Source organism: Cinclus cinclus, chromosome 1, assembly GCF_963662255.1.
Source record: "Cinclus cinclus chromosome 1, bCinCin1.1, whole genome shotgun sequence".
Classification (NCBI taxonomy): domain Eukaryota; kingdom Metazoa; phylum Chordata; class Aves; order Passeriformes; family Cinclidae; genus Cinclus; species Cinclus cinclus.
In genome coordinates, this window is record NC_085046.1 from 29,878,373 (window position 1) to 29,893,244 (window position 14,872).

The 14,872-nt window shown below is 36.6% G+C and overlaps 1 protein-coding gene across 1 annotated transcript in view; it reads left to right on the forward strand.

The window, feature by feature from the left end:
• Positions 1-14,872, forward strand: part of HDAC9 (histone deacetylase 9) — a 270,154-nt gene that overhangs the window by 166,082 nt on the left and 89,200 nt on the right. The window contains exons 17-18 of the mRNA XM_062500976.1: positions 10,905-10,960; positions 11,203-11,290. Of these exons, the coding sequence (XP_062356960.1) occupies positions 10,905-10,960; positions 11,203-11,290 (144 nt within the window). The remainder of the gene's footprint in view (positions 1-10,904; positions 10,961-11,202; positions 11,291-14,872) is intronic.

The following is a 14,872-nucleotide window of genomic DNA, read 5'->3' on the forward strand; positions in this document are numbered from 1 at the left end:
TAAAATTAATACTGCACGATGATTTTTTAAATCCCAAATTCTTTTTGAACTGGAGAGTTTTCTTCCTGTATATTTCTCTTATTTCAGTCATAATATGTTAGGTACTTATTTGGGAATGGGTGGAATATATTTACATATATAGGGAGACAGATACAGAATATAATGTATAAATGAGAGCATAGTCAGGTGAAACACAGTACTGTAGCTCTGACACAATAAAATGCATTTACTAAGCTTTCATGTTCAGATACTGAAATCATGAGCCAGGTACCACGCAAAATGTACAAATTTCGAAATCTTGGATCAAGGACAGGGTGCATTATATGGGATCCTGTTGTGTATCCTTTCTGATGGGTTCGTCATTCCCTTTAAGATTTTTTGGGCATAGTAAGGTATGTAACTCACTGTGTGTTGTTCCACACAGGAATAATGAAAGCAAAGAAGGATGTTTTATCTAGTTCTTATCTTTAGTAACTGTAGGTAGGACACACACCAGTGTCTAAGGCAGTTTAAAAGTAAGTTTTGGTAAGAATAGTGAGGCACATCCTGTGTGCACTTGACATGAGTGGGGTCCACTGCAGAATCTTTACCACTTACCTCTGTACATTTGTGGTGTGTCTCACACAGTGTGGATGCTCTTGCTTATTTAACTGTGTGATAGCTGAAAAGAATCATCAGCCATTGTGAGACTTCGCTTGCTTCTTCTGTTGCAGCAGTCTGTAAACAAATGTTTTATATTTAGTACTAGGCATTTTATATTTAGAACTAGTTGGTAGTTTAATGCAACATTATTGTTGATCCTAATTAGAATATTTTTCTATAATGCAGAGAATTGAACCAGTGTCATGCAACTTGCAAGTTGAGACATAAGAAAAGCAATTTTTCAATAGGTAGGCCCAGTAGTTGGTTTAAACCTAATCATCAGAAAAACAAAAATGGAAGGGATGGAAGGGATGTGCTATGAAAGAGAATTGTGAATATTCCTGCCATTCCTAATAGGTGTTTATTTAATGTGTTCCTAGACTTCCAGCATAAAGCCCAGTGATTTACATGCCACTATGGCATCTGTATGAACCATCAATCTGCATGTGGTATTTTTCATTTAAGGTTATGGAAAGGTTGTTAATGCCCGACTGTCAGTAGGAAAGCATGTTAGCAGAAGTTCTGTAAATGCAACAGTCCTGACATTAGCTATTTTGGCACAGTCATCCTATGTTTGCTTTGTCACTGCATCCATTCAAGCCCGGGGTTTGCTAGCAAATTGCTGTCAATACTCTCATATTGTAAATTGCACTGGGGGGGGGGGGTGTGTGTGTTGCAGTGTTTTCTGGAGTTCTCTACAATCTCCATGTAAAGATTTTAAACCCATAAATCTGTATGTTCCAGTCTACCTTTATGCCACTATGTCTTACATGTTCCTTTTCCATCTTCCTGCCATTTTATCTGTAGAAAAAGAAGTAGATCTGCTGTTTCTGTTAGGGAAAAGATCAATTTTGTAGTGTACTTCTGAAAATCTAAGGGGAAGAAGATGAAGTTGACCATTTTCATGTGCATTCTTTGAGCAAATATGCGTGTGAAGAAACCATTCTGGGCCTGTACTGTGAGCACTGAGTGGGAGGATTAAGCTCTTATGGGAAATCTGGAATGATCTGGTATAGCCTGAGAATTTTTGGATGACAAAAAAAGCACCTTCCAAGAATTGCATGCAAGCTGTACCTGCTCTAGAACATGTTATCAGCAAGATGAGCACAGCAGAGGAGCACACCACGGTAGCTCCCTGGATGTTTACCACTGTGGATTGTTATCAGATGGTGTACTGTATGTCAGTCTGGTATCAATTCTATCAATTTAAATAGAATTTAATTTTTTTATAATAGTGCCAGGCTAGAGTGTGGAAACAAACATCTAGTGTCCTCTTTGGGTGGGGATCTGATATATAAAGTTCATTTCAGGTAGGACAGGACATTTCAATGCTTATTCCGTGGTCTGTACTGATACTGCTTACTATGGCACAAAGTGATAGGTTGGAGCTATAAGTACATGTTGCTAAGAAAAGAGATGAGACTGCAAAACAAACATGAAAAGCTGCAGAACAATTGGAGGAGTCATTGCAGAGCTGGGCATGAGTCAAACTCATATACAAGGCAGAAAATTCTTTACTTTATTCTGAATTTCCTGAAACTATCAGTCCCATTGCACACAAGTCTCATTGAGAACAGCAAGATGTTGTTCATCTGATTTGGACAGTGTTCAAAAACTGACAAGGAATTAAGAGGAATTCTCTTTGCTGTACTTCAAACCCCTTGTGAGACATCAGATTTCTTTGATCTCCTTGATCACTGGGAAAAACATCAGTATGGCAGTACTAAGGATGTAAAACAATAGCCACAATAGTGATTAACAGTGATGGGGTGGGGGTATTTTTGGGGGGAGGAGTTTGGTGTGGGGTTTTATGGAGGCTTTTTGGTTGTTTTTTTGTTCTTGTTAGTTTATTATTTTTTTTTTAATTAGGACAAATAATCATTTATCTGGGAGTCTTAATCTGGATTTTTTTATTATATAAAATTGTTGAAATTAAACATTCTGTGGATCTACTTAATAATATAATGAGCAGTCATTAATATCCATTTGGTACACTTTTGAGGCAGTATTTAATAGAAAATAAGGAATCACCCCACTGATATATACAGTACTATAAATGCGATGCTATACTGAGTTAAATGCATTTCTTTTTTTTCATTAATTTATTTATGTGTCTGATGAATGTGTTCTTGGCAATATTAAAGTAGGAAATGGGCCTAATTATTGCATGAAGGTTACCTTTTTTTGAGCTGTTTATAATCAGGAAAGTTGCTGATGCACAGTGAGGTATTTATGTTATGTGGAATCAGAGACACACCTCTCCTGTCTGTTTTTTATGTATCTATGTTTGGTAATTACTCATTTCCTGAACAGATTTATGTAGAAAGCTTCCAAGAGTCTGCTGCTTGACTACAGATTTTTAGAAGAAAGGGAGTATGTGGGTCTGGGTGAATAGAATTCCACTGCAGCTACATCCAATAAATAATTTTATCAGATAAGAGAAGACCTATGATATATTTCCTAGTGCTTGTGGAAGGAATAGAGGTAGTACCCAGCCTGTGATTTCTTGCATGCAGTGTAGCTCATGAACCTGGAAATCATTGTCTCCAGCCTCTACTTAATGACCTTGCCTTCAGAAAGAGGGCCTAAAAAGATGCAGAGAGAGAGAGAGCATTTTTTTCCTGGAAGTGTCTACTAAGGCTGTCATTGCTCTCTTTCACTGACACAGGATGTGGCACTGTAAGGTGCTGTCCTGCCCTCCCTTCTCATTTATTGCCCCACCTGGTGCTTCCCTTGCATTCATTGCATGCTCAGCTCAGTTCTCCTCCCCTCCCTGCTGTTGTGCTGCTTCACTCACAGCCAGCTGTGCACCAGGACACTCGTCCCTTGCCTCTACATCTGTCCTACACAGCAGGCATGACCCTCCTGCCACCCAACTGGACAAGTACAGAGGGTGTACAAACCCCACATTAGACAACTCTTGGAAAAAAAATGAGAGTTTCTGCATCTGTGGTCTTTTGAGTTTCTGATTTCATTTGTAACTGCTAGAACTTGCAAAGAATCTTATCTTTAGGACTTAGCTTGCCAAATTGTTTTTATTTTAGCTGAAAGAGTTTAGGATGCTGATATTTTCATTCTGTTAACCAAATTATTCACATTGATGCTGCCACCTGTTTTGTTGCCATATATTAGGTGCTTATGAAATGGTTAACACTACATTAAAAAAGTTGGAGTTCAGTTCAGTTAGGTTGGTATGATAATTTTGCAGTAATGATACTTTGCTGAATAATGTCCTCCAAAATGTTATTTGTTCATGTAATAGTTGTTCTATTGTGTGTAGTTTTGTTAACATTGAATGTGTCTTTATTTTCTGATAACAACTTGTACATCCCTCTTTCTGGGAGAAGTTACCAAAGGGGAGAGAGGAGTCGTTCTCCCAGTGGGAGATGACTTTCCATCATCACAGATAACTCACTGCCAGAGCAGACCATGTAACTGTCGAAAATACAAAGGAACATTGTTGAAACATTTTTCTTCAGTCTCAGGTGACCCCTTCAGTGTTATTATAAGGTAGGATTAAGCATTTTAAATACAGAACCTTTCATAAGGATTACTGTCTAGTTTACTTTGTGTATCTTTTAAATATGTAAATCTTGGTGATGATAGTAGCACTGTTTACTGTGATAGAAACATGTAGTACCATATAATTTTAATTTGAAAAACTAGAAACAGGAGAGAGCTACACAAAAACCTATCAAGAGCTGGTAGGATTTGTATGATTATTACCTGCTTAAAAAAACAAAAAAAGTAAGTTTGAGTGAATTAAGAAGCAATTTTTCAAAAGAACACTCAAGAAGAAAGGCACAAAATTTAAAAGCATGGTCTGAGACTGTCTTGAATATCCACCTCAGCTGAATCAAGTGAATCAAAAGCCTTTTTTCTACCTTGTATTATGTGGGTGTGCACATGCACACACGCACACACAAACACATGTGTAAAGTTACCCTGTTGGTAGCTAAGGGTCATTTAACAGAATTAAAGCAATTGAAATGAGTTTCCTCTGAACCAGAATCTGATATGTTCCTGGGATTGTTCTTTCTGATATGTCAAGTTGAATCAATACCAAAGTAAACGTCCTGAATTTGGTTGTTACTACTTTGGTGTCTTTGTACAATCCATAGATGACTTAAATTGAACTTGAAACTCTCATTTCAAATGAGCTTGGGTTTTCACTCTTCTCAAGGCCTTTGTCATACAGGGCTATGGAGGAATTATCACATGGTAAGTAGTGCTAATCTAGTGAATAAACATAATTAGCTTAATCAGCCTCATTTCCCCCCCCCCCCCCCCAAGTTCTTAGTTTTCTAGTTTAAAAAGTGTTCTGAATAAAAATCTTTTCAGCTATATTTCACAGCTCTATTTCTAGGCTTTCTTGCAACAACAACAACAAATTATCGTTGTAAAGATAAAATAAGCAAAAAGAACAGAAAACAAATGTCTCCCTAGTCCCATGGTGTCCTTCCTCTGGTAAAGCTTTAGGCCTGCAAATTTCTGTGGCTGCCTGAACAACACAAAACCCCACACAGCTCCTCTGGTTGCCTACAAAAATCTCCTTTCTGGAATGTGCTCTGTGCCCAGATGCCTCCTGGACAGTATTTCTTCTGCAAGCTCTTCCCTATCATTGCTTCTACCTTCTCACCCTTTTCCCTATAAAAATCTCCCTTTGCTTGAAAAAAGATTCCAAGTGATGTGTGACAGCCACAAAAAGAGGCATTTTTTTTCCATATCCAGCCGCAGCATTTTGAACAATGCATGCAATGCATGTGTGTAAGAAACAGTAACAAATGAATACTTATTTTGCTACTGTTAAAGATATGATTGATGAAAGCCTTCAATCAAAGTCACCAATTAAATCTTTTAGGTAGTTGTATTCCTTGCTTTTACAAAAAGTTAGAAAAATTGTAAAATTTTGTATTAAACCATCTCTTAGATATTCTATCCCAGTAATTATGGTTATATTTATAGCTGAATGACTGTTATTATTTCATATAATCAGGCAGCTTTAATTATATGTGCGGTACATTGCTTACCTCCATGACCACTCCACTAAAACTCCTTTGTCTGCTTTCTTTCCCAATATAGTTAACACTAGTTGCGGCTAAACAGGCCATCATGGTTGTATCTAAGCTAGTCTGCAAGCACCAACTTTTCCTGTGTGTTTTCTGATGCTATCCACTTAGGCTTTCAGGAAAGCAGACAGGGAACTCTTTGTTTCCATCAAAGTTAAGTATTTAATGTCCATTTCTGTGTACTTGGCCTCTACTAGCTTCCTCTGCAAGACAAAATAGTATTCCCTCATGTCCATTACTGTTTTCTTGGCAAATCTACATGCTGCTAATACTGCTCTCTTAAATCACAGGTTCTTGTTCGCTGCATTCGTAGACCCCCAGGGCCAAGTGCTGACTCCTGCTCTGGCTGTATGGGTAGTTTGTAAAATTGTCCTAAACAGGTGCCCAAGGAATGCCTCAGCCTTACACCACTCATTCTCATGCTTACCCCGCCTGATGGATGGCATAGCTTGGGATTGTGTTGCAGCATAAGTGGCACTGGGAAGAATATGGTTGTCTTCTTCCTGGTACCGGTTGCAAGCAGATTCTTGTAGGCAGCCAAGACTTAAAGCGGCCCTGATGTTTGTTATTGTAGGACTTGGCTACCCCAGACATGGCAGAGGTAAAGGTGGTACTAAGGCCACTTTGGGGATTAGATCTGTCAGCTCCACTGTATGGACCACCTTTTAAACGTAAAGAAATTGTTTTTTTTTTATATGAGTTCATAAGGAAACAAATATATATAAAATAAACAAATAAATAAATAAATAGATCTGGGAATATAAATTCTGACGGTATGGACCTATATGTTTCTGTATAATGATGTACTATGCATTTCTATATAATTCCCATTCTGAAACGTGTGCACATTGAAGTAAAAATAGAACTTTTCCATTAAAAATAAGTGCACGTCCAAGACTGCCTTGTTTAAGCACTGGTAATTTTAAGATAACTCTGAGATAGGGATTAAGGGATTTAGACAAGTAGAAATTAAAAACTCCCAACACCAAACCTTATGAGCAAACTGAGCTTCAGGTGTGGAACCCAGATAGTTACCTGGTCTCCATCTGAAGTACACAGAACGGGTGAGATTGGAAGTGGCTTCAAGAGGTCATTGGCTCCACCTCCCCTGCTCACACAGAGCTGCCTAGAGCTAGTTGTCTAGGTGTATATCCAGATGGATTTTTAATATCTCCAGGAATAGAGACTCTACAACTTCTCTGGGCAAGCTGTTGTATTGCATGGTCGCCCACACAGTAAAAGGGTTTTTTCATATAAAGTCTCTGCTTTTTCAGTGCCTATTGCCTCTTGAATAGATAGCATAGATGTCATTGCTCATTCATACAGGGGTTTAGAGCTTAAAATACAAGAAGACCTTCAATTTCTAATAATAATTAACCATTTTTGTGTTTGAACAAAAGGTGACGAAGAGCATGACTCCAGCCAGACCTATTGTTAGAAAACAGACTGAAAAGATGTGTCCCCATATCTATTTTATGGACCACGTAATCTAAATACACAAAATGGTATGGGAAACAAAATTATAAATTCATCCCCATGCTCAAGAAGTTGAACCTGAGTCTTCTGCTACTTCAATAAGTGCTCTTAGTGTACCTTCTGTGGTTTATTGCTACTTTTTGCATGGCACTGGCTTTTCTCAAAGTTTACAAAAAGCCAGATGATTTTACTAGGATAGTATCAGTGAAACTAGTATGCTTTTCAGTGAGGCTTCTCACCATACCTAGAGTACCTGACTCACCAGGTAACTCTTGGTTCACTTGGAATCTAGGCAGAGCAAGCTCCTCACTGTCATGCGAATGGAAGAATCATTCACACCTTGCCACAATGACCACATATCGCCCTAGAGAAAAATTGTCTGCGTTTAGTTTTACCTGCTGTATGGATGTAATGTAATAGAAACACCAGTGGAACTCTGCAATAGATGGTCAGTTCTAAGCCCTGGATTGTCCACCCATGTTATGGTATTGTCTTGAGTACTTGTCTTGGAAAGGTTTATGGAGAGGCATGGTAGAGGCCCAAGCATGATGTAGACTGCTGTAACTGAGAACAATACAGAAAGGGATTAACTTGACCACCAAAGACAAAAAGGCCACAGTAGGATGTATACCTCTGTTCTTTGGAAATAAGTGTTCAACTACCTATTTAGTCATGAAAGAAGAGAATACTTAGCTAACTGTGGAAAAAGACTAACATTTTTCTTAGTTTTCATTAAAGGTCCAACTCAGCAGGTTTATCTGCAGTCTATCTTCTGTGTAAACTGAGTCTGGGCAGATTTCTCTTCCTTTGTTGTTCAAACAGGTGCAGATTTTAGAATATCTCTATTCAGGCTTTATTTTTAATCCTCAAATTTAAATAAAAGTAATCACATAATAACACAGACATGAATAGTTTTTCTAATGTTCATGTCTGTCAGTCAGTTTAATGTTCTGTCTACTTATAAAAGTGTCTGTATCCTAGTATAAATAAGGCTCTGTACAAAAATGCTTTGAATTTATGCGTGTTGGCTTCATATTCAACATGAAAATGATATTGCTCATGATATTGTGTTAGTCTTTCTATCTTTAAAGCAGATTTTTGCCTTTTGGAGTTCTACTGTTCTGCTGTCTACTGAGCTCACTGTCTGATATTTAAAATTGCCTAAATTAAAAAAAGAAATAATGTTTAATTATACTAATGTATGTTGTGTTCATGCAAAGTTTGAAAGTAGGAGAAATTAAGTGTTTTATCAGTTGTGTGAAAGTTACCAATAATTCTGTATGGTAGCTAGTTTTCAGTTCTTGGTGTAATTCAACTGCATATTTTATCATTGGTGTAACCTATGCACAGTATTTTCTAAAAAAGAAAATTTCCCATGTGAATTCTGAATTCTTGTGATGTAAAAACTCATAAAAAGTGGTCATGACACTGTTGTGAATATCCTGCATGCGGCTGGAGAACTATAATAGCTAAGCTCTGATTTCAGAAATTACCTAGATGTAATAAAACAGGGCTTCCAAAGAGTCTTGTCAAAGGGACACTGTAACTGTCATGTTGTCAAAAACAGGAGTGCTGATATTTTCTGTCTTTATATTGCTCCATGAAATCCTCCTAGAGATAATCATCTTAATTATATTGATCTTTTGGGAATACTGATAAAGTTAGATGATAATGAGCTGTTAGCTGAGCAGGGGCAGCTGTAAGCCTTTCATGGACTTTTTCCAAATCCCTAAAAATATTGAGATAACAAAATACAGGTAGCATCATGCTCTTTCTCTAGTAATACCCTCTTTGCTAAGTCTTTTTTCACCTCATTATTCTGACATTCATCAGCATAAATAGACTTTGTTTTTTCATAGATGCTACAAAAGAGTTATTTGACAAATTCTCTAAGTCGTATTTTGTGATAAGGAAATGTTAAAAAAAACCTCAGAAGGGTAGAGAATACAGTTTTAGCTGAGAGTCTAAAGCTGGTTTAGTTCTGCAAATTGGTGCAATTCACAATGCCTTTTTTTGTTTGTTTTTTGTTTGTTTGTTTGGGGTTTTTTTCTGGTGTGCTTGATCTATAGGCAATTTATGTCCCATCTACAGGAATGCCTGCATGAATACTAACACATATGATTTTTGTGTCATTAATTGTTGGGTTGCTGTGTTTTGTTTGTTTGGGTTTATTCTTTTAATGTGGACACAATGCAAAATAAGTAATGATGTCAAATCACTCAAATTCTTGAAATGGTGGCCAGTAGAACTACTGTTACACTTGCACTCCCTTGGTATTGTAATTTAAGTTTACTGTACTTTGATAGAACTTTGGCCATACTCCACAAAACTTTGCAGCTGTCTGCTTGGATTACATCTAGCAGCAAATTAAATAAGACAACATGGTCGTATTTATTTATTTATAAATGTCTGTGAAGGAAAATAGGTAGAGAATTCCACAGGTACACACAAACCACACATTCATATGATTGTAAATAAACAGATTTAACAGGAACCAATATAACTATTAACTGCCATGTTCCTCTGATTTTACACCAATGTGAGTGAAAATTTAATGATTGTTAACGTTTTTTCAGGTAAGAGAAGGCTGAAACATTTAAATTTATCAAGTTTTAATATACCGAACTCAAATACTTTAATACTGACTATTAAAATACAGAGTTATTCCAACCTTTTTCCTCCTGTTCCCTCCTCTCTGAAAATATGTTTGATTGGTCATGCAGGCATACATACATGTCTAGTGTTTGTGTGAGGCTGTGTGAAAATACAAGTTGGGCAGATATCTCATGTACAGATTATAATTTCTTAATTTATGTATAAGGTAATTGACATTAGTTTGATGGCATATATATAGCTGAATAGAAGACCATCTTGGGTAGTTGAAATAAAGTGGAAAGACTATGAAGCAGTGGTGTTTGTCCTGAATCTAACTGTTGTAAGAGAAATTTCATATGATACATAATCTTATGAGACACTGGTTCTTGAATATATGGTCTGACTTTCTGAATAGAGCTACCTTGCCAGCACTGCTACATTTTCCCTTTGCCATACCCACATAAGGATGGAAATTAAATTTTTCTTTTTATCTTCAGTGACTCAGAGGCAAAAATATTAGTGCTGTATGTAAAGAAATGTATATACAGTTCCAGAAAGTGTGTTAGAAATTGACTTCAGGGAATCTATTAACTTGCAAGCATGGTAGGTTCCCAAGTGTAATTTATGGTTTGCAGAAATATGGGATGTTCATTGTCATCCTTTTTCTGCTGCTAGAAATTATGTGTGTGGGGGGGTCTGAATTTATCATTTAGTCTATACAGAGGTAAGGTCAACAATGCCTAATCATGTAAGACATATACCTTAAGATACTTTTATTTTGAAGCATCTCAAGATGGAGAAGATTAAGATTACATGATCCTAGATGACCTTCATTTTAAATGCAAATTCTAAACAGCAGAATTCATAACAGGGTTTTCTCATCCTGCCTTTTCCCCCCCTTTAGATCACGTGTGTGTGTAAGCACATGTGTGTATGTATAGAAGTTTATTTGCCACCGTTCTCCACTGTATTATTTCTGGCAGTACTATGAAAGGGTGATTGGGTAGAAAAAGTGCTCAAGAAGCTCTAATAGATTTCAATCCCATCTGCCTGCTGCTCTGTTTTGCTCTGAGTCAAGTATTTTTTTAAGCTGATAATTGAAAACCTATCTTGTTCTTACAGAATGGCTTTGCTGTTGTAAGGCCCCCAGGCCATCATGCTGAAGAATCAACAGCCATGTAAGTACCAGGGAATATTGCCCATCTTGGAGCACTAAGGTTACTGGCAATCACCTGCATTGTGCATGTCTCTGAAGAACTGTAATTGTTAGCAGATGACTGAAAAGGCTTTCTAGGTACTCCCAGAAGCAGATTTATGGCCTCGGAGATCACATAGCATTTTTAAAAATGCTCTGAACATTATTTATAGCTGTTTTCCTGACTGATTTGCTTTCTTATTTCTGTTCTTCTCTATTCCACAGGGGGTTCTGCTTTTTTAATTCGATTGCAATTACTGCCAAATACTTGAGAGACAAGCTAAATATAGGCAAGATATTGATTGTAGATCTGGTATGTATTCTTGGCAAGCATCACACTCACAGTGCATCTAGATAAAAGATCATGAATTTGTATTTATAAGCCTGACTTTCCTGCTTTTAATACCTACAAGTAATAAAGGTGTGCATTTCCTCTGATTTTGGGAACTCATTAAAGCCAGGATGGCAGTACTGAAGCTATAAACATCTATGTTTCACTTTAATGGTGTTAACTGCAATTTAATGAGAAGAAGGCACAGATCAGGGCAACTTTTATGGTCCTTAAATGAATTGATACTTCCACTGTTAAAATAACCCTACAGAACTCAAGTTTACTTTTCCCTACAGAATAGGAACTTTAAGTAGTCAGATATTCTTTAAAGAATGTTGTTGCATTGGTAACATTGACCACTCTCCCCAGTTCACAATGATTTGACTTGTTGTGTAACTTTTATATTATTAAAAAATCAACAGGTCATTTCCCCCAAGAAGTTTTCTAGTCATGTATGCCAGTTTTTGGTGGTTCCCTGAAGAAAAGCTATGTGATTAAAAATCCACTTCATTGGATTAGTCTTGTATTTTAATAGAAGGCATTCTTACACAATACTTAATACATTTAACAAATGGATTATTTTAATGCAGATGACATTTGGCATGTTGGCTGTATTATTTTCATGAATAATGAATTGGAGCTCTGCCTTGCACTTAAAGGATCAGCCCAATGCACAGCCCAAGGAAAGCTGAATGCTGATTTATGGGCACCATTTTTGTTTTCCTACAGTTCATGACGAGGTGTAATAGGGTGTCTGACAAAGCATAGACAGGAAATGAACCCTGGCATCAAAACCTAACCTGTTACATCTGCACTTAATTAATTTTTGCAGGTGATAAAAGATTTAAAGACAAAATATGTTAAAGGGTTTTTGAAGTGCAGGGCTTAATAGTCTAAATCTTGTTCATATCTGCACTCATAATTAAATCTTATTGTGGAGTCATGGCCTTACCATCTAGCACTTTTATTCAGTTAAACATGCGTACTGACTGTTGAGGAGAAGCAGAGAAAGGGGGAGTGTGGTAGAAGGAATGGTAAGTGAAAAATGAGTGGCAGACTAAGTATATGTGTAGATTAAATATTCTTAGAATGTTTTTCAAATATTTCTCAGATTGTTCTACTGTCGTTTAGAGACATAATTATAAACTGCCAGAAGCTATTATTTCTGAAAAATTCACTTCTACTGTATGTTATGTCTGTTTGCTGACTTGAATCTTTCAGTTCATTGCTATAAATTCTGGCCAAAAGTGAACTCTGTTTATTCTCATTTTTTAATAGGAAAAGCTTACTCAAAGTTTGTGAATGTTTTTAAGTCTTTTTTGCCTGTAAATATTAATTTGCCTTGCTGGGAAAAGAAAACACTTCCCTTTGACATTATTAGGCAATAAGTACTTAGAAATTCAGCTTGTTTTTCAAGGCATGGTTAAATGTGCAAATCATTACCTGTGCAAATGATTACCTGAGAAGCTGCCTATCTTTACCCAGGAAAATAGAGAGGGAATTTTCAGACTTTCTGCAACTGTCCCATTGACCTGAATAACTCAGTGGGTGAAAAGGAAGAAATATGTGGCTGACACAGATGACTTGATTCCTGGAGCAGTTGCAGTCCAGTCCCTAGTCTGCTCCATGGTCACAGCATTGATGTACAAAAATTCATATGGAAAGTTTCTTATGCATGCAAACTATGGATAAATCACAGGCCAAACTGAATGAATGAACAAGTTAATAGTGATGTCTTTATTCCCACCAACAGAGTTTGGGGCATCTGAAGGAAATAATGGAATTGCAGATGTTAGACTTGAAATTAACCTTTAAGATTGTATTTTGATAGTGACTAGCACAGCAGGACCCCATGCAAGTTGGCAGCTATACATGTTACTACAATATAAATATTAAAAAGTAATATCCAGTCCTACACACTAAAGTGTGCTCTACTTACAAATTAAGTATAGCCCTCATAACTGCTACATGTCTTCGTATATAAATTCTTAACTTTTTGTCAGTCTTCTCTTCATCTATTTATATCTATTTATATCTATTTATATCTATTTATATCTATTTATACAGTAAAATAAAATACCTATCTGACAGGATTTTTTCGTCATTCCACCGTCTGCATAAATCTCTGGTTTTGAATATACTCTGGATACATTTAATCTACTAAGGGCAGAATGTGAACTCATTTCCCACATGCTAATATACACAGTCTTAAAGAACACATTCCTTTGTCTAATCAGAGAAGTTACTGCTCTTCAAAAAAGAGATCTTAGTGGAATTAAAGTTTAGACAAGAAAGTTAGCTTCGATATTTGTATAATAATAAAAAGTAATAAGGAAAAAAGATCTCTCTATTCCCCCTTAACATTTTTCATTCTGTTTTGGAAAGTGTTACGACAAGAATATATTTAAAACCCTAATTATGTATGGGAAAGAAAGACTAATTAAAAAATAACAAAGTGAAGTCCCAGTACAGTGTCCCTCAGATCTATCTATGTGCCCAGCTTAGCTTGTCAGGTTGTTGAAATCCTCATTCCAGGATCACCCATACTTGCAGTTATGCTAGCAGGCATGTGAGTTTGTTTTGGAGTAAACCAATTAACTCTGTCACAGCTGAAGACTGAATGGGATTCTGGGCTTAGTCTGTGTGCCAGATTTTACTTCCTTTGCCAGTCAGAACCATCTAACACGACACTGGTTTCTTTGAAATCTTCAACAGCCTCATACCAGCGTGTTCTCCTTTGCACGTCTCATGTGTTACATTTAACCCTGGCATTAAGTCACAGTTGGGCTGTAACTCCATCCTCATGTTGTTTCAAGTACTTTCAACATAGAAAAGAAAAGAAACTCTTATAATGTGACCCACAGGTCCCAGAGGATGTTCAAGTCAAGCACAATGCAGTACAAGTAGGACTCAATCAATGTAGAGAGTTCTGAACAATGTGGGTGAAACTCATGGGCTTCTTCAGCTGCCAAGGGGGACAAGCAATGTTCAGTGCTTGCTGTGCTATTGGCAGTGCATACCTTGAGATACAACTTGAGCCTTCCTGGAGTAGGGCATAGTGAGGAGAATGTGACTTCTCTTTCACGGACACTAAATTGGATTTAGACCTCATAACATTTGTAAAATAAATACAGAATGAGTGACAATGACAGTGTTGCCATTCAGCATACTTTGTCTGTCTCCCTTAATTCTCTAAATCAGAAATTTCAAAGGGATGGCTTAAAGGACAAAAATAAATAATATCTATAACTTGTCAGCTTCTTAGAAATGCCAGTGAAGAAACATTTTTGGGTTTGTTTTCTTGGGTTTTTTTGTTTGGTTTTTTTTTTTACTTTTACTGAAAGGCAAATGGATTTTCTGTTTTCACTTGTAAAATTTTTGTGTGTCTAACCACATAGAATAATAGTGAACTGTGAAAACAAACTAAAAAAAAAGGAAATGTCTGCATCACCAGCCTTTATTATATAGATATACTGTCAAGCATTTCTTCGTCAGCATTTTATTTAATGACAGAATTTTATTCACTGTCATTATATAATGTTTGAAATATGGAGATTGGCCAAG